Raw genomic sequence first — 20937 nt, forward strand, 5'->3', positions numbered from 1 at the left:
GGGCTTTGGCAGTGCTCCTCCTGTTCTTCCTTGCACAAAGGCCGAGGTAGCGGTCCTGCTGCTGGGTTGTTGCCCTCCTACGGGCCCCTCCACGTCTCCTGGAGTACTGGCCTGTCTCCTGGTAGCGCCTCCAGTCTCTGGACACTACGCTGACAGACACGGCAAACTTTCTTGCCACAGCTCGCATTGATGTGCCATCCTGGATGAGCTGCACTACCTGAGCCACTTGTGTGGGTTGTAGAGTCCGTCTCATGCTACCACGAGTATGAAAGCACAACCAACATTCAAAAGTGACGAAAACATCAGCCAGAAAGCATTGGTACGGAGATGTGGTCTGTGGTCCCCACCTGCAGAACCACTCCTTTATAGAGTGTGTCTTGATAATTGCCAATAATTTCCATCTGTTGTCTATTCCATTTGCACAACAGCATGTGAAATTGATTGTCAATCAGTGTTGCTTCCTAAGTGGACAGTTTGATTTCACAGAAGTTTGATTTACTTGGAGTTAAATTCTGTTGTTTAAGTGTTCCCTTTATTTTTTGGAGCAGTGTATAAAGATGTGCCCATCCTTACCTTTTCCCTTGGCTCGAAATGAAAGGCACAAGATGATAAAAAAATATATATTTTGTGATACTCTGCAGGGAGATGTTTATGCTGTATGTGTCTACATGTGGCCACCTAGTGGTTGTGATGTGAGTTGCAGTCTGTTGTATCATGAGAAATTAGAGTCTTTAACAAAATTGGCAAAAGGTAAGTGTGGTGACATCTGTAGTAGTTACATGTCTGGTTCTTCCTCCACTTCCATTTGATCTGAACATTCTATTTTTTTCAAAGCATTTATGCCAGATGATTTTTGGTAATTTTATATGTTCTTCGTAATCTAGGAAACAAGAACGTCCTCAGAAAGCATCATATCAGTTCCAACCTCAAACACGTCTGGATCTCCCAGTAGAGTCATTTATGTGAGTTTTTATTGATGACCTTGTAATTGATTTATGTGACTCCACAGTAAGATTTTTCAGCAGTGTGTTCTCACTTTATGGCATCTTAGGTTGACTATATTATGACAATTAGCACATATAAAATCCTGCAGGCAATTGGTGAGCAGAACTCCATATGGACACAGAATTTGCTCAGACTGTAAAGGGTGCATAATGATCTAGGCTACACGTGTATGACCGCCTTGACTTGTCATACAGGTGGAACGTTTCATAAACAAGCAAAGATTCAATACATTATTTGAAAGGCATGCCTCTTTCTTCAGTTATCAGAATACTCACCATCCCTGCCTCCCTCACTGATCATTTACCCTGAACTCACTGCCCAAAGCCATCTTCAGTGAAAGCAGATTATCAAATCACTGAGGGATCAGATCAGAGCTGCTCCTCATACATTTCTATAGAGATGGAGGAGCTAGAGAGAGATATACAGAGATGGTGCTGCTAAAAAGTCACCCTAGAGCTGTGCGCACAGTTACACTGCTCAATACTTTCATAATATCCTCCATTGCTGCTCCTAATGAATAGACAAGCGGGCTCTCCTCTTGTCAATGTGTGCAGTGTACTTGAAAGAACATTGCATTTAGTCTCTTTCTTTAAGAATTTAGCCTCTTTTTTTTTATACATCAATAGTACAAGAAAAGACTCAATAAACTATTAGAAAAAAATGCCCCTTTCTCCAGTTATTAGACTTATCTTTTCCTCCAGTACTGATCGTTTACTCTGAATTCTCTTCCCAAATTCATCTTCAGTGAAAACAAATTATGAAGTCACTGAGGGATCAGATTACAGCTGCTGCACATAGATGTCTATAGAGAACAGAGGAAAAAGAGGTGGCGCTAGATAGAAAGACAAAGAGATGGTGCTGCTAAAAAGTGTGTTATGTCACCCCACGACTGTCCTCACAGTTACACTGCTCAGTACTCAGTATAATGTTCTCCATACTGCTGCTACAGCTTAGGAGTAGGGGAGCAGGATTCACCCCTCTCTAAGTGTACAATGTTTGGGAGACATCATAACAGTTAGTCTCTGCCCAATCTGGAGCTAAGCTCAGGGAAAACTGACAATTTGAAAAGGAAAATTGAAAACTGGTTAACCTGAGCTCTGATCACTGCTGTTAACCATTTACTTGACGCTGTCAATCTCTGACTGCAGAATTTGAATGAAACGCTCACTGGTGAGCAAACAATTTCACATCGGCCCCTCATGCTGTGACCACGCAAGGTATCGATGTGTTATAATGGCTGTCAGAGGCCTGCTGAAGGCCCCTGTGGCTGCCATATTGGTACTTTCTATGGACCCTATCCACAGGCTGAGCTTCATAGGAGATCATGATTTAAACTGTATACTGCATATACTACATGTATCGCAGTGCTTAGCACACGAGATCAGATGATCACAAGTTCAAGTTCCCTAAGGAATCTAAAAATTTATGTAGAAAAAAAAAAGTTTTTTAAAGTTTAAAAAAAGTACAAAATCCCCCCCGCCTTTTCCGCCATTAAAATATAAAGAAATTAAAAAATAAACATATTCCGTATTTTTTCACCTTTTATTCCAGTTGATTTTTTTATATACTTTCTCAGTACCTTTAATGATAAAACGAATGGAGTCCTTCAGAACTCCAACTTGTCCTGCAAAAAAAAATAGAAAAAGCGATCATATGGCTATGTTCACTTTGAAGAGCCATAACTTTTTCTTTTTTAAAGGAGAGAAGAAAGCGCAAGAATGAAAATTTGGCCAGGAGTGCAGGAGATAAATCAATGTAATAAATAAAATACCAAATTTCTGTGTCCATAAAAAAAGATTAAAAAATTGCTTAAATTATGTCTCATGTTGATTTTGCCTCCTGCTTGTTCAATATTTTCTACTACATCCAAAAGTTATTGGCACTTAATTTCTCGAGTAAACATATGTATACAGTAATGGCCAAAAGAGTTGGCACCCTTGAAATTGTTCCAGAAAAAGAAGTATTTCTCCTAGAAAATTATTGTAATTTCAAAACTTTTCTTATACACATGTTTATTTCCTTTGTGTGTATTGGAACAGCACAAAAAACTGAGAAAAAAGGCAAACTGGACATCATTTCAACAAAACCCGAGAAATGGTCCTGCCAAAATTGTTGGCACCTTTCCAAAATTGTGAGTAAATAACTTTGTTTCAAGCATGTGATGCTTGTTCAAACTCACCCGTGGCAAGTAAGTAACAGGGGCGGGCAATATGAAAATCACACCTGAAACCAGATAAAAAGGGGAGATGTTGACTCAGTCTTTGCATTGTGTGTCTGAGTGTGCCACACTAAGCATGGAGAGCAGAAAGATGAAAAGAGAACTGTCTGAGGACTTGAGAACCAAAAATGTTGAACAGTATCAACAATCTCAAGGTTACAAGTCCATCTCCGGAGATCTTGATGTTCCTTTGTCCACAGTGTGCAAAATAAAGAAGTGTACAACCCACTGCACTGTAGCTAATCTCCCTGGACATGGACAACAGAGAAAAATTGATGAAAGGTTGCAACGCAGGATAGTCTGGATGGTAGATATCAATCAAATTCCAAAGAAATTCAAGCTGTCCTGTAGGTTCAGGGGGCATCAGTGTCAGCGTGAACTATCCGTCAATATTTGAAATAAACGCCATGACAGGAGACCCAGGAGAACCCCACTACTGACACAGAGACATAAAAAAGCTAGACTGCATTTTGTCAAAATGTACATGAGTAAGCCAAAATCCTTCTGATAAATTGTATTGTCGACAGATGAGAACTAGATACAGGTTTCTGGTAAAGCACATCATTCTACTATTAACCTAAAATGGAATGAGGCTTACAAAGAAAAGAACATAGTACCTACAGTCAAATATGGTGGAGGGCCAAATATATTTTGGAGTTCTTTTGCTGCCTTTGGCACTGGGTGCCTTGACTGTGTGCAAGGCATCAGGAAATTTGAAGTTTACCAACAAATTTTGGGTGCAATGAAGTGCCCAGTGTCAGACAGCTGGGTTAGCGTCCTAGGTCATGGGTCTTCCAGCAAAACAATTACCCCAAACATACTTCAAGAAGCACCCAGAAGTGGATGGAAATGAAGCACTGGAGAGTTCTGAAGTGGCCAGTAATGAGTCCAGTTCTAAATCCCATTGAACACCTGTGGAGACATCTTAAAATTGCTGTTGGGAGTGGTCCAAAATTCCAGTTGAGAGGTGTAAGAAGCTTATTGATGGTTATAGGAAACGATTGGTTGCAGGTATTTATTCCAAAGGGTGTGCCGAATGTTTTTACCATTGCAGTGCAATTTATTGTGTATTATTCAAATTGATGGAAACAATGTCCATTAGTCATGAAAGAGTCAATTCCAGAGGTGTTTTCGGGAACTCGTGATTTGGATGGATTGTTACTGAGTATTCTACTTCTCGGGCCACCTCTATAGTTTATGTCCTCTAGCCCTACTGATCTATATTCCCTTTAAGTTATCACCTTGCCTTTGTTTCACGGTTTTTACCTGCACTGTTTTCCATTCTCGCCTGTCTTTCATCTCTTTCTTTCCTTTCTTTCTTAGGCAAAACTTGGAGATGAGATAATTGACTACAAGGATTTGGCGGCTCTTCCTAAAGATAAAGCCATCTATAATATTGACCGTCCTGACATGATCTCCTATTCTCCATACATCAGTTACTCCACAGACGACAGGCATAGTTATGGGGAGGTACTGGAAATGGTTTATTTACGCAATGTTGTCAAAATGTAACTCTGGGGAACCCCACCACTTTCCTTAAATATTCCCCTAAAACTTAACCCCACTACTAGAGTAATTCTTTATGCCAAGGATGAAGAGGAACATGACTTCATTCCATACCAGACTTCAGGTTGACATGCCTCTGTAGTCATTGAGCCGAGATCCCAATCTGAACATGCGCAGCCACCAGCGCCATTTTGCTGGAAACCGCCGGAGGTTAATCTAAGCAGGCGCCGCCTTCCGGTGACATTTTGCTTGAAAACGATAGCGCAAAATTTAAAAAAGGAAGCTCATATAAATGCCGAGGGTCCACGGCAGGTAGACAATAAATCAGTATGGCCATATCTTTACCAGGTTAAATCGTGTGACACATTCTCTTTAAAGGAGTTGTAGAGCCCCATAATTTCCATTATCTTTTTTTACCAAACCGTTTATAAAGGTCTAAAATAACAAAAGGAGTATGACTCACCTTACTAAACCCTGCCGCTCCTAAGCTAGAGCTTTTCTGGTCCTCTGTCACTCTCTGTTCATCTGCGATTAAACACTTGACCGCTGCTTTGGTGGCTACAGCCATGTTGCAACATCTTTACTACAACCAGTGATTGGCACTGGCAGTCAGATATTGATAGGCCATGTTATTGCTGGAGCTTGGTAAAAAGAGACCATCGAGGGATTAGGGAAGTGTCAGCATGGGAGCGGCAAGGTGAGTTTTACTTATTTTGTTGAAATAAAATAAAAGCTCGAACGACAATAAGCGCAATAGGGTCTTATCGGGTTTACAAGGGAAAAGGGAAAACTGGATATGAATAACTAAAGTGGATGTAAATCCGCGCTGCCAAAGATCCAATATACGATGAGAGACACGATCATTGTGGTTTGTCCTGATGAAGAGGTACGATTACCTCGAAACGCGTTGACAAATAAAACCAGCCTCCATACTATTTTTGGTCTCTCATCATATATTGGATCTTCGCCAGGGCAGATGTCACAGGGTTACCGCGACAGAGCAGAGCCGGAAGACCGCAGCGTCTGACAGCTCCTGCTTCGCCGCTGAGAAGAAGCACTTCTTCAGTGTATTAAATGTGATTTTTCTTTCAGCAGGACAGGGGTTAATCGGCCATAAGGAAATCCCTGCTTTCAGCTGTGCTCGGTCAGCCACTCCTCTCTCCTATAAAAGCTAGGCCTTCCGGCCAGATCCTTGTCTGAGTTAGCACTTGCTAGATAGACCTGGAGAGTGAGAAGCTGGTGTCTGGCGAACTGGAGAAGTTGATTGTGCGACTGTTGCTTGTTTGTTCGCTTGGAAATTCCTCATCCTTACCTGTCTTATTTTCTTCCCCCGTCCTTCACCCCCTGGTGAATACCTCTGTTATTTGTGAGAGTATATTTGTGTGAGTGGAGTTTTCTTTTACCCTTGTCTTTGTTCCCCTGTCTGTCGGGTTGGTGTACTGCGGTACATGGTAGCGCCTCTCTTCCCCGGGTGGGGGAAGGGGACAGATGCAGGACTGTAGCTAGGAGACAGGGCAAGGGAGGAGGCCCCGGCATCCTCGCCATCTGAGGTATTACAGGGAACAGGGTGAGCTAGGGCGCCACCTAGTGTTAGGGCCAGGAAAGGTGCCCCTGGTCCCAGTTTATTCGCCAGTCCTAGCGTGACAGCAGATTTGCATCCACTTTATCTCTAAGTTTACTTATTTTGTTTTTTGGGCCATTTTACAGTCTAAGTTCAAACTTGCAAAACTCTTGAGCACCTTCCAAACCTCTGGCTTTTTCTCCTGGTTTTGCCCTCTTTGAATTAGCACCAAGAGGAGGCAAGGTGTTGTTCCTCAGTCTGGACCCACTTCTGGTTCTGGTTTGTGGTCTACACAGGGGAGTGCTTCTTGTTTCCACACATGGCCATTGCTTTGTGGGAAGAGGCTGGTCGACCGATAATGTCAATAGCTGAGTCACCCCATCTCCTCAACGTCTGCCATGAAAGAGAAGAGGGATGGCTTATTTATTGAGATGACTCTTACATGCCATGGATGATGTGCTGATACTTAGTACTCAAAATGAAAGAGGAGCTGCTGAGACCCGGGACTTAAGCTGATATTCATTGTTATATGTTTAGGTGCTTATCCCTTAATAAAAATGATACCTTTTTTGTAGAGATCCGATAAGCCGGTCATGAAAACTTTAGAGTCAAAGCCATGTGTAGATCAGCCTGGAAGTGCACTAGGGGCGTGTCAAAGCACTTAGATTGCTTCTTCCAGGTGCAATGACACAACTCCGGTGAATTTCCAGGCTGGTTTGCAATTGGCTTGAACTCTAAAGTTCTCATAACCGGCACATCAGATCTTTACAAGAAAGGTCCCTTTTTTATTGGTGGTCAAGTGCCTTTACAGCCATACCTCTACTTCCATATGTAAATACATGCCGACAGGATCCCTTTAAGCTCCCTTTAAGCATGGGAAATAAAAGTGTATTAGTAAATTATACATATTTAGATGAGGATAATATTTTTTTTAACTTTTTAAACTAAACAACCCCTTTAATCCCACACATTGCGATGATATTTTTTGCCATTGAGATTCCCTAAATCAGTATCCACAGTTGTGACAGCCGTGATTTATGTATTTCTGGGCACTCAGGCCAGGAAGACGTCTTCTCAGCAACATTTACAAGATCAATGTTTTTGCACAAATATTTATGTACCATTAAACACACAAAGAACCAAACCTGGCGCTGTGTGATATCCAGATAATAGGCAGCCAAATGCAATAATCAACAAACGGACATCGGCACAAATGTCCCGGAGCTGGAGTCTGAAGTATTATCTGCCGAGCACATCTCACCCCACTCAAAACATGATATCTCAAGGTTTATCTTCCATTGTTATACATTCTACAAGTGACACCTAAAATAATAATAAAATCATGCATCCTTTAACATCGTTTTATATTTACAGCATTTTATTCTTTTATTTGATTGTTTCATTTAGGTTTTCTTTATAGGTAAATGCAATAAAACAAATGTTTTGTAAACTTTTGTATACAATTTGGCAGATACAATATGTAGAGAATCTATTCAGATTGCAACTTTGAAAAATTAAAATCTAGCATCTGCCTTGGAAAACTATTCATACCTCACAAACTTTTCTGTATGTTACACCCACAAATGTAAATGTTTTTTATTGAGATTTCATGTGATATACCAACACAAAGCAGCAAGTATTTTTTAACTGTCCCCTACATGGCTTTTTGCAAACTGCAAACAGGACTTCTTGTGGCTTTCAAAAATGGCTTTTTTCTTGCCACTCTTCCATAAAGGCCGGATTGTGGAGTATACGACTGATAGTTGTCCTGTGGACAGATTTTCCCTCCTGAGCTGGTGATCTCTGCAGCTCCTCCACAGTGACCATGGACCGCTTGGAAGCTTCTCTACTTAATGGTCTCGTTGCTTGAGATGTCAGATTAGGTGGACGGCCATATCTTGATTGGTTTGCATACTCCTTCCATTTTTGGATGATGGATTGAACAGCGATCTGTAAGATGTTCAAAGCTTGGACTAATTTTTATAACTTAACCCTGCTGTACTCTTCTCCACAACGTTATCCCCGACCTGTCTGGTGTGCTCCTTGGTTTTCATGATGCTGTTTGATCCCTGATGTTCTCACACAAACCTCTGAGACCTTCACAGAACAGCTGTAGTTATACTGAGAATAAATTACACACGGGGGACTCAATTTACTAATTATCTGATTTCTGGAAGCAATTGGTCAATCAGGATTTTATTTAGGGGTATCAGACTACAGGGGGCTGAAATCAAATGCACGTCACGATTCATAGATTCATATTTTTAAAATAATTAGAAAACCATGTATCATTTCCTTTACATTTTCCAAATAATTCATACTTTGTGTTGGTATGTAACATAAAATCCAAATAAAATATATTTATGTTTGTGAGTGTAACGTGAAAAAATGGAAAATTTCACGGGGTATGATTAGTGTTTCAAGCAGGGCTGTCGAGTCGGTAAGCCAAACCTCCAACTCCGACTCCTCAATTTCCATGACACCGACTCCAACTCCACCAAAATGGGCTTCGACTCCATGACTCCGACTCCACAGCCCTGTCAGGGCTGTGAAGTCGGTAAGCCAAACATCTGACTCCTCAATTTCCATGACTCCGACTCCACCAAAATGGGCTCCGACTCCACAGCCCTGTCAGGGCTGTGAAGTCGGTAAGCCAAAACTCCTGACTCCTCAATTTCCATGACACCGACTCCACCAAAATGGGCTCCGACTCAGGACTCCGACTCAGACTCCACAGCCCTGGTTTCAAGGCACTGTACATATTTTTCAGAGCAGTCAATCATCTCTCCTGATGCGTCTGTGTTAGTAAATTCTTATATTTGCCATAAAATACCAATTCTGGCGTTCTTAGAACTCTCCATTGTGCCGTTCCTCTGTTATTCCTCTTGGATAGGTTTAAAAAAAACTTACTATTGGGTGTTACTATTCCCCTTGTGAGTAGAGTTTGTCTGTACCTCCTCTGACACACACCCTGAATACAAGGGGAATATTGAGGCTGGCGTCCTACGGTGCCGCCGCTCAGCTACGCCCAACTGTGTTTACCGGAAAGTGCAAGACTTTGCCGCAACACTTTGGAGTTACCTGTAAGCTGGTGTGTTCATTCACTTCTACAGGCGGGCGAGGTGCGTGATAGCATGTCTGTCCCAATTTTGCCACTTTATTCTTGGATTTCCAGGAGGAATAACAGAGGAATGAGAACTTTTAAGAAAAGATGCTCAAGAATTAAGAATAATTTAATGGGCAATGCAGTTTTGTCCGGAGAGACACGATGGGTCATCACACAGCCTGTTGAAATGCTTGTTAAAAAAGTGGCACTAATCTGATGCATATTTTAAAGCATTTCTACAAAATTCTTTTGGTGCGATTAATGTTTATTTTCCAACACTTTTTTTTTTTTTTAAGTCCTACGGTAAAAAAACCCCCTAAAAATTCCATACCCATATCATGATGTGCCCCATTAAAGTCCTGCGGCTCAGCCCTATTTGCTGGAATAGAGATGAACTGCAATACTACATTGAGCTCATGGACAAGAGTGTCGCTGCTTCTGATACTTCTTTAACAAGATTTCGACAATCTTTTTTCTGTCGCCAAAATCAAAAAATCCACATCTATGTTTTGCAGCAGATTTTTCTGTGGATTGGCCACAAGTTTCACTCTTGTCTTAGAAATTGAGCGTCACGTAACTCATCCAAGGGTCGAATACAAAATCAACAATGCAGGTCAATGGGGCCATGAAGAAATTGGACTGATCTCAGATGACATCCGAGTGCAGTCTAATTTTCACGTACTGTCAGGAAGGAGAAGGTGGAGAAAGGTTTTCTTTTATTTCTCCCACTACGAGAAAAGCTGATGATACTTGGGCCAAACTCTGATCAGAATTATCAGTATGTGTAAAAATCAGATGTGTGAATGAGCCCTTAGCTGTGCAATTTACAGTAAATGGGGGTGTTTTTAAGGACTGGGCCAACTGATATGGTAAAGGGAACCGGTCACCAGTTTTTTCCGACATAACCTACGGGGCGGTCCGGTCTGTTGGGCGTCGCTGGTCTTAGTTCGGTGCCTCCTTTCTTCTTGCGATGCCGTCCTCCTTCTGTGCTTTGTGTGGATGACGTGTCCTATGTCATCCACATAGTGGTCCCCTTCTCACTTCCTCGCAGGCGCACTTCTCTCTGCCCTGCTGACAGCAGAGTAAAACACTACAGTGCGCATGCGCTGGAAAAGGGCTAAAGAGCGCCGGCGCATGCGCACTGCTGTAAGAAGCTTTATCTCCCTGTTCCTTCTAGTCTTCTTGGGAAATAAGACTTTATCGGACTGACTGCTTTCTATAGATGGACGGGCTATGCACTGATTACTGCCTGTGAATGCTCTGCAATACATGGATGATAATCCTCTTCCATTAGTCACTTGCATGGATCCGCTCACTAATTTCCTATTTTTGGTGCTATTTGCAGTCACCTCAGTTGCTCTCCCCTTCTCCCCTACACATACAGAGGTAATCGGCCTTGGCTATGGTTTATATTTTGAAAAATATAATTTTTTTTTGTCATTTTTCATACATCTCATTACTTAACTATCATATTTGTTTTTTTCATGTGTATGGTTTGCGAAAAGGAGAGATCTGTAAGCGTGTATAGGTGACTGACCGAGGAGTGTCTCCCTTTACCTGCAAGTTTCCACATTCAGTTTCTCTGCCCGTTCATTATTCCTTAGGGAAAAACGTAATTTAGATGTGCCCCCAATTGAGCCATTGACTTCAGTTAGGCAAACTAAGTCCACAACATGAATCATTGGTCTCCGTCCTGTTGACCTCCTTTTCGGGCTGTTTTATCAAGGCTCTAAAGTGTTGTCCATTAGAGACTCTTTCCAGACACTGCCAGAAAAGAGGTCAAAGGAGTCTAAAGTTTTATATTTTGAACTCCATTTGCCTCATAGAAGTTAAAGGGAACCTGTCACCCCCAAAAGCGAAGATGAGCTAAGCCCACCAGCATCAGGGGCTTATCTCTAGCATTCTGTAATGCTGTAGATAAGCCCCGATGTTACCTGAAAGAGGAGAAAAAGAGGTTATATTATACTCACCCAGGGGCGGTCCCGCTGCGGTCCGGTCCGACGGGCGTCGCGGTCCGGGGCCTCCCATCTTTCTTACGATGACGTCCTCTTCTTGTCTTCACGCTGCGGCTCCGACACAGGCGTACTTTGTCTGTCCTGTTGAGTACAGAGCAAAGTACTGCAGTGCGCAGGCGCCGGGCCTCTCTGACCCTCTCTGACCTTTCCTGGCACCTGCGCACTGCAGTACTTTGCTCTGCCCTCAACAGGACAGACAAAGTACGCCTCCGCCGGAGCAGCGTGAATACAAGAAGAGGACGTGATCGTAAGAAGATGGGAGGCCACGGAAAAGACCGCAGCGGGACCGCCCCTGGGTGAGTATAATCTAATTTCTTTTTCTCATCTTTCTGGTTACATCGGGGGCTTATCTACAGCATTACAGAATGATGCTGGTGGGCTTAGCTTACCTTCGATTTTGGGAGTGACAGGTTCCCTTTAATGACTTTGTTGGGGGCACATGTGAATCATGTTTTTCAACGATTCAAATGGAAGTTGTTGGCTGCATCATGAATGGGCAGAGAAACACGATATGTGTGCCCGTCCTTAATACTAGGAATAATGCAGGTTGCAATGCGCCAGCCTGCACCGTGCAAAAAATTCTGCGTCCCCTAATTACTCTGCCTTGATAAGGGGAGGAGATTTAACGTCAACCCGGCTGTCTAATGTATATTGGTGCCCCCCATAAGAATATGGCATGTTCCATTATGTTCTTGGCAAGACAAGCCGCTGCCAGAGGAGCCTGGCAGCATCTCTATCATAGAGAATACAAGAGGGCTCGGCACTGTCAGAGAGCCAGGAGCGATAGCTGTCGACCAAACAGTTGGCTAAACCACCATTCAGCGACAGCTATGTGTTGTGTACACAGGTATAGGATTGGTGTATTACAATAAGTAGTCTGTAAGATTGCACCTGACTAATGCCTGCCTGCATGCTTTGTCGGCAGATGATAAGCTGTACAGTAGCCCTTCTTGGATTGGAGGCACTGAGCAGTTGCCCACGTTTCCACCCCCTAACATCACCCTAGATATAATTCAGACAGATTTTAGAAAGAAGTTGGCATGATCTTATAAGTAACTAAAATGCTCCTTTGTGAATAGTCATAAATGAAAGTTCCGGTACATATGATGCTGTAGGATGCTCTCCAATGAATAGTCACATCACAAGTAAATCGGATACTCACTCTCGTATTAATGGTTGTGAATCAGAACGTTTGTGCTTTTGTTGGTTACATTTATGGGATTGTATAGAAGGCAGATGAGTAATAATAAGTCTGTTTTATTTTTAAGGGAGATCTGGATGAGCGGTCACTAAAACAGTACAGGGCGTCCAGCCCAAGCTCCACTGGTTCCATTGGCTATGGACGATACACCCCAACATCTCACTCACCCCAGCACTACAGCCGCACAGGTAAATCGTCCATTATGTCTCCATTACTATAACATCTACACAGTAAAACACACCTGACCATTGGAACGAAGAAAATATTACAAGATAATTCAGCGTACTAGTGTAAATGTATATTCTAGTGGTCGTCTACACTCCGTGTATGAATCCAGATTTCAAAGTAAATAATGCAGTAACAGCTCATATATTTGGGGCATGCAGAGGAAGGGGACCCATGTAAAATACTTACCCTACCCTGTGCTGAATTGTGTCTCCACACACTCAGCATTCCCGGAGATGAGGGTGCAGTCTGTTCATTCTCTGTTTTCGGGGTGGGAAAGACGTGTTTTGACACTTAAGCCACTTCTAATATAATGACTATAGAAATGAGGGAGGAGTCGAGCAGCTCAGCCCCACCCATGAGGAACACAGTGAGCTTGTAAAATCTATATTGAGCCCCTCTTATAGTAGAGATTTGATGACAAATTTGGTCTATTAAAACTCTTTGAACCCTCTTTATAAAATTTCCCAAATAGGTGCGGTTTTATAGTCCATGCACTGCCGCAAAGCCAAGATAGGGACTGACTGACTAAAATCCACAGTGCAGATTTAATGATCTTGGTGCACAATTCTATTAAACTCCATCAATGTGAAAGGTTTCCATGAACCTTAATATTTTACATATTTTTTTCTTATTAGCTGAGTATCTCTATATTGTATTATCTTTTATATTCACTTTAGTTTTTTTTATTGTTTTCTATTCTCAGTCTTCTTTATTATATCTTTGCTTTGTAACTCTGATGAAATATCTAAATCTCCTGATTGTAAAGACTCGTAGATGTGTTATGGGAGCCGACATTTTCAATAACATAAGGCATTTTCAGTATGGACATTGGATTTACAAAGTACTTTAAGCAAAGTAGCTTAAGAGCCTCCTCGGATGTGACTTCCTCAAACACCTTTTTGCATGCATGTGAGTGAAGTGTAGAGTCGCCTGCACCAGGTGGAAGTCTGCCCCCTGGTATATGCTTGTGGTACTTTGTACTTGTTGCAGTACCACTCTCAACCTGTGGACAGGGGTGGCACTGTTGTAAGAGAAAATCACTCCAGTTTTTTTGCTACTACTGGTCAACTCTGCAAAATGTTTTCTGACCTTTATGTAAATGATGTGTCTACCATCCAGGTAGTAATTTTTCATCATAGCAAAATTTAATTGCTTTTTCCATCTTACTTCATTTAACTTAATGCGGTTCAAAAAAATCAAGAACCACCGCTATGTTTTCGTTACAGCAGTACTGTAAGGAAATCACCTATAAACGGTCTAGTCATTAAATTAAGTAAAAAACCCTGATACCTGGGGTTACTATGTATTGTGGCATTGGTTGTGCAACAGTCTGGCTGAAAAATGTTTAATGCAAGGCTCGCGGCTCGGTCGAGGGAAGGCAACCTGCTGCATTGACAGTCACCATACATGTTTCATCACCACGCAAGGTGCCGTGTACACCGACCGTGTGATTGACAGGAGTGTGCCTTCTACCATTAAGGGTTCCAGACCAGGAAACAGCTGTCAGGTGACTGCAGCTCCTTTATAAAGATGCGTTTACACAATTTTACAATTTTAGACGACTACCGATTGGTAAATATTTATCAACCGTCAGTCGTATAATAGCCTGTTTACACGGGCATACTGCTTATTCCATACTGCTTGGAAGCGCAAACCCCTTTTATACAGGACGATGCGCTCCCGGGATCAATGATCTTTTGCGTAGTCTAAAAGATCGTTTCACGCGACGAACAAGCGGTTTGCTCATTCGTCAGGTGAAATGCAGCCTGTTTAGTCCGCACAGTTATCATGAGACAAGCGTTTCTAGAATTCTTGTTCTCCATATTCGTTCAATGTAAATCGTAGATATCAGTGTTGGAACACAAAGTCTTAAAGGAAATCTGCAGTAGACCAATGGACACCAATAGCAGAAAACCTTTGAAGACAAAGGACTAAGTTAAAAAAAACTCAAAAAAGGGATTTTTGTCAACCTGATCACCAGACACCAGCAAATATATCTATGAGTGTCGCGGATGATTTGATTTTACCCCATGCCCCAAAATTGTTTCACCCTCAGATCGGTTTAGGATATGGTGGCCTCTTGATTACATCCGGTCGCCCTAGTACAATTTTGATGTCCTATAATAATATGGTATAATTATATGGATGTTGTAGGATGAGGTTCTTCCATGAAGTAGAAAGCTAGTAGTGAGGGTCCGCATGGTGGCGTTGAGTGTCTCCTGACATACATTGTTGCTTGGTCTTTGAATGAGAAAAACATCAACCAATTCCTTTCCGAGAATCGGATCTGAAGCTGAGTAGATACCTCTGCATGAACTCATGCAACGAGAAAACTGCAAAACATTTGCTTCTATTATTTTCAATGCTTTGCAATGTATCTTTGCTGTCGATTCTGCATGAGTTCCACCATGGAGCTAAACCATTCTATTAATTTCCTTTTTTGTTGCCTTATCAGCTGGTACTGATCCTTTCGGTACCAGTAGCTGCATCTCCCTGTCCCAACATACAAGCCCTACATCTACATTCAGGCATCATTACATCCCTTTCTTCAAAGGTAAGGACAGGAATGCCATTGTGATGTGATTCCTGTAGGTAATGGACATTATTTGGGGACGGTCGTTTTGTTTTGTGGATGCATGAGAAGGGAATTTTGTTGTCTTGTCTCCATCTTTTTTTTACTATTTTTTTAGATGTCTTATATGTTAACTATATCCATAAAATATCTCATGTTCCATCTAGACCCACATTTCATGTGTCAAGAAAATCTGTGCCATTGTCACTAATCACTAAACCCTGAAAGGCTCCATGAGTTTTCTTTTTATTAAGAACTAAAAAAAGAAATAAAAAGTCTTTCATAAAAATAAACATGGCTTCCTTCTTTTGAAAATGGCTCCACTCTTTTCCATGTGTTGTACCTTGTAGTGCAGCTCAAGTCATTCAAGTGAAGTGGTCTGAGCTGCGCTACCAGATACCGACAATGGAAAAGAGTGGTGCTGTTTGTGAAAGAAAGGTTTTTCAACTCCTTAGTGCCAAGGTTGGCATAAACCAAGGTTGGCTTAGACCAAGGGTGGCTTAGATCAAGGTTGGCTTAGACCAAGGTTGGCTTAGACCAAGGGTGGCTTAGACCAAGGTTTGCTTAGACCAGGTTTGGTTTAGACCAAGGTTGGCTTAGACCAAGGTTGGCATATACCAAGGGTGGCTTAGATCAAGGTTGGCTTAGACCAAGGGTGGCTTAGACCAAGAGTAGCTTAGACCAAGGTTGGCTTAGACCAAGGTTGGTTTAGACCAGGTTTGGCTTAGACTAAGGTTGGCTTAGACTAAGGTTGGCTTAGACCAAGGTTGGCTTAGACCAAGGTTTACTTATTTCACCATGTTCCTTCGAAGGATGATTAAATGTCATGGTAGGGCTGTATATAGGGCAAAGGGTGGTGGAAGAAATAGTAAAAGTCAACCCTTCTTGTCTTTGGTTCACACTTGCATCTTTCTCAAAGAGGGTCTGTCACTTGGTGTCTACTTTTTCTATCTCTTGTAACACCCGTGAAACAAGTGAGACTTCAATGAGGAGTGAGAGCGCAGCTCACAGTGAGATTGAATTGGGACAAATTGGACCACAGAGGCCACCATTAGTACTTCCGCCTATTGCTCAATATATGTGAGATGTGAGAAAGGTCACCGAAGTTCATAGCTGATGAACCCCGGTCAGCTCACTGGCTTCACTCGCTGCGTGAGAATGTGAGAACGTGACGTCATTAAGGTTACTACCTGTCACATGTAGCTGCGTTCTCACGCTCAGCTCAGTTTTATCTGACTGTCTTGGTGAGCGGTCACATTATTGATGTCATCTGGAGGGAAGTGACCGGCCGATCCCCCCACTATGTGTGCTGGAGCCGACTTCTCCGATCCTATATCACCGAGGCTTGGCACCTCGAGGACACATATCTCTCATCCACGACCTGTCCAGCTGCCACCTTACAATACTTACTGTGCCTACAAGTAGTATTCAACCCCCTGCAGATTTAGCAGGTTTAATAAGATGCAAATAAGTTAGAGCCTTCAAACGTCAAACAAGAGCAGGATTTATTAACAGATGCATAAATCTTACAAACCAAAAAGTTTTGTTGCTCAGTTAAATTTTTATAAATTTTAAACATAAAAGTGTGGGTCAATTATTATTCAACCCCCTAGGTTTAATATTTTGTGGAATAACCTTTGTTTGCAATTACAGCTAATAATTGTCTTTTATAAGACCTGATCAGGCCGGCACAGGTCTCTGGAGTTATCTTGGCCCACTCCTCCATGCAGATCTTCTCCAAGTTATCTAGGTTCTTTGGGTGTCTCATGTGGACTTTAATCTTGAGCTCCTTCCACAAGTTTTCAATTGGGTTAAGGTCAGGAGACTGACTAGGCCACTGCAACACCTTGATTTTTTGCCTCTTGAACAAGGCCTTGGTTTTCTTGGCTGTGTGCTTTGGGTCGTTGTCTTGTTGGAAGATGAAATGACGACCCATCTTAAGATCCTTGATGGAGGAGCGGAGGTTCTTGGCCAAAATCTCCAGGTAGGCCGTGCTATCCATCTTCCCATGGATGCGGACCAGATGGCCAGGCCCCTTGGCTGAGAAACAGCCCCACAGCATGATGCTGCCACCACCTTCTTGGGGTCGTATGCAGTGCCATCCAGTCTCCAAACGTCACGTGTGTGGTTGGCACCAAAGATCTCGATCTTGGTCTCATCAGACCAGAGAACCTTGAACCAGTCAGTCTCAGAGTCCTCCAAGTGATCATGAGCAAACTGTAGACGAGCCTTGACATGACACTTTGAAAGTAAAGGTACCTTACGGGCTCGTCTGGAACGGAGACCATTGCGGTGGAGTACGTTACTTATGGTATTGACTGAAACCAATGTCCCCACTGCCATGAGATCTTCCCGGAGCTCCTTCCTTGTTGTCCTTGGGTTAGCCTTGACTCTTCGGACAAGCCTGGCCTCAGCACGGGAGGAAACTTTCAAAGGCTGTCCAGGCCGTGGAAAGCTAACAGTAGTTCCATAAGCCTTCCACTTCCGGATGATGCTCCCAACAGTGGAGACAGGTAGGCCAAACTCCTTGGAAAGGGTTTTGTACCCCTTGCCAGCCTTGTGACCCTCCACGATCTTGTCTCTGATGGCCTTGGAATGCTCCTTTGTCTTTCCCATGTTGACCATGTATGAGTGCTGTTCACAAGTTTGGGTAGGGTCTTAAATAGTCAGAAAAGGCTGGAAAAAGAGATAATTAATCCAAACATGTGAAGCTCATTGTTCTTTGTGCCTGAACTACTTCTTAATACTTTAGGGGAACCAAACAGAATTCTGGTGGGTTGAGGGGTTGAATAATAAATGACCCTCTGAAAAAACGTTTCACAATTTAAAAAAAAAAATAAACAAAGAAATAACATTATTTTTTGCTGCAGTGCATTTCACACTTCCAGGCTGATCTACAGTCCAAATGTCACAATGCCAAGTTAATTCTAAACCTGCTAAATCTGCAGGGGGTTGAATACTACTTGTAGGCACTGTATATGATTTTGAGATGCATTAATAACGGTGTATTTTTTAGTTCAGTCACTTCCCTGCAAATCTTTTTCTATTTGTGTTCAGTTATGATGGTGCATTACGCAGTTGTACATGGGTATAATATTTAAGTGTGTTTTGCTCATTATGTGCTTGATGATCTAAGTGGTTTGTGAATAAAATGGGAGTTAAAAACCTGGAGTTGGTGCTGTTGAATGTGAATCTTTGGATTGGTTGTTTCATTTTGTACCATTTAAGTTTGTTTTGTTTTATGCTATTTGGGTTAAGACTACTGACACAATTTAACCCCCCAATTTTCCTGTGTGGTATGTACTTAATGTAATTAGGAGGAGTTAATTGCTCTCAGTTTCTTAAATGTAACCATTAGACTCAGTGTGAGCTTGGTCAGGCTGGGATTATTAACCTAAGTGATTTGTGAACGGGAGTTGATGGCAGGAGTTGAAAAAGAGAGTTCAACACCTATAAATGCTTATATGTTCCCAACCTTTCTACCTTTTATTATTTTTTATTGTTGTTTTTTTTGTTTGATTGGATAATGGTTAGCAGGATTGGGGATTTCCTATAGTACAAAGTCTACCATGTGTATGCACAACTGGTGGAGGCGTTGTATGGTGGTATATCTGTGGTAGATCACATTGTCTCACCTGGAAACTTGCGTTAGAGATCTGGAGAAGATAAAAACAAATGCCAAGAGTCTAGCAAGCAAATTGGAAGAGCTTGAGACCCTTGAACTGGAGGACCACAATGATGTAGTTGGTGTTGCCGAGACATGGTTGGACTCTTGACATTCTTGGCATTGTAAACCCCCCTCGCCCAACATCACTGAGGAGTTGGAAGGTTGGCTTCATAATTAGATGGCGCGGGCCGTGTAGGCTGATACGGGAGTAATTATGTGAGATTTTAACAACCCAGATATTGCTTGGATCTGGAGTCATGGTTCTGCTTTAACTGCGGAGGGGAGAATATTCCTCAGCTTGTTATGGGCCAGATAGTAAAAGACCCAACAAGAGGTAATTGCCTGTTGGATCTGGTCACTTCTAACAACGCAGAGCGTATTGGAGATGTCGCTGTTTTTGAAAACCTTGGTACCAGTGACCAAAATATAATTTTATTTTGTTTCAGCTGTAAATTACATGGGGTGGGTAGGGCAACAAAAACATGATTTTAAAAAGACCAAAATTCCCAGATTGAAGACCACACTTCAGGCCATTGACTGGGAGCAGCTACTGTGAAATAGTACAAATGATAAATGGGAGCGTTTTACATCGGTATTGCTCAATCACATAAGACGTACAGAAGAGCAAAAATTACATCCCACATGGCTCACACCTAGTATAAGAAAGGCCATCAATGACAAGAAAGGAGCATTCCGAATATATAAACCAGGGGGAGGATGTTCAACTCCAGCCTTTAAAAACTACAAAAGAAAATTGAAAAAAGTAGATAAGTAAAGCAGGACAAATTTTAAGTAATTCTTTTTATATATAGAAATGCAAAAAAAAACCCAAAATGTTCACAAATGGGTCCCTTAAATAATAGTAATAGGGAGTTTGTCACTGGATGTGAAGAGATGTCAGAGATACTAAATTGGTTCTTCAGCTTAGTGTACACCAAAAGAAGCGATGAAGTCAATCTCGGTGCTCATAATATGTCATCTAATATACTCAGCTGGTGATTGTAGATATGTTCCAAGTGAATATGCATGAATTTAATGTTAACAAGGCCCTGGGACAGATGGGCTGCATCCAAGAATTCTTAAGGTACTCAGCTCAGTTATAGTTGTGCCCCGGTACATCATTTTTAGAGACTCTCTAGTGACTGGCACTGTGCCGAGCAACTGGCACGAAGCTAAAGCGATGCCCATTTTCCAAAAGAGGTCCACGACTTTCCCAGCTAATTATAGACCAGTAAGCTTAACATCCATTGTGACAAAACACGTGTGAGGGGCTTGTAAGAAATTATGTACAGGAGAATGTGGTAGAAATACCATGATAAGTGATAACCAGCACGGTTTTACTAAGGACAGACGTTGTCAAGCCAATCTGGTAAGTCTTTATGAAGAGGTGAGTGAAAACCTGAACGGAGGGGTAGCTGTGGATATCGTGACTTTGGACTAAGCAAAGGCATCTGACATTGTCCCACATAGTCACCTGATGGGTAAATTGAGGTCTGTAGGCTTTGAAAGTGAGGTTTGTAATTGGATTGAAAACTGGCTCAAAGAGTTGTAGTGAATGACTGCTACTCTGAATGGTCTGCGGTTATAGGTGGTGACCAAAAGGTTCAGTGCTGGGTCATTTTTATTCAACTTATTTATTAATGATTTAGAAGACAGGATTATATATGTTTCTATTTTTCCAGATGACACCAAACTAAGTAGAGTAGTATAGTCTATGGAACATGTTCATAAGTTACTTGGCAGACGAAGTTTGGTTTTGATAAATGTAAACTTATGCATCTGGGTACTAATAATAAGAACATCATTTGTTCTAGAGGGAGTGAAACTAGGACAGTCACTTGTAGAGAAGGATCTGGAT

General features: G+C 42.0%; 1 protein-coding gene across 3 annotated transcripts in view; it reads left to right on the forward strand.

The window, feature by feature from the left end:
• Window positions 1-20937, forward strand: part of ABLIM2 (actin binding LIM protein family member 2) — a 200883-nt gene that overhangs the window by 127014 nt on the left and 52932 nt on the right. For 2 of the 3 annotated variants that reach the window (XR_013220101.1, XM_077280086.1), the window contains exons 9-12: window positions 885-962; window positions 4547-4693; window positions 12680-12800; window positions 15296-15394. Coding sequence is in view for 1 of the 3 variants with exons in the window: in XM_077280086.1 (XP_077136201.1) it covers window positions 885-962; window positions 4547-4693; window positions 12680-12800; window positions 15296-15394 (445 nt within the window). In the remaining 2 variants the exon portion in view is untranslated. The remainder of the gene's footprint in view (window positions 1-884; window positions 963-4546; window positions 4694-12679; window positions 12801-15295; window positions 15395-20937) is intronic. The other variant, XR_013220102.1, reaches the window with a different exon arrangement.

Source organism: Ranitomeya variabilis, chromosome 1, assembly GCF_051348905.1.
Source record: "Ranitomeya variabilis isolate aRanVar5 chromosome 1, aRanVar5.hap1, whole genome shotgun sequence".
Lineage (NCBI taxonomy): Eukaryota > Metazoa > Chordata > Amphibia > Anura > Dendrobatidae > Ranitomeya > Ranitomeya variabilis.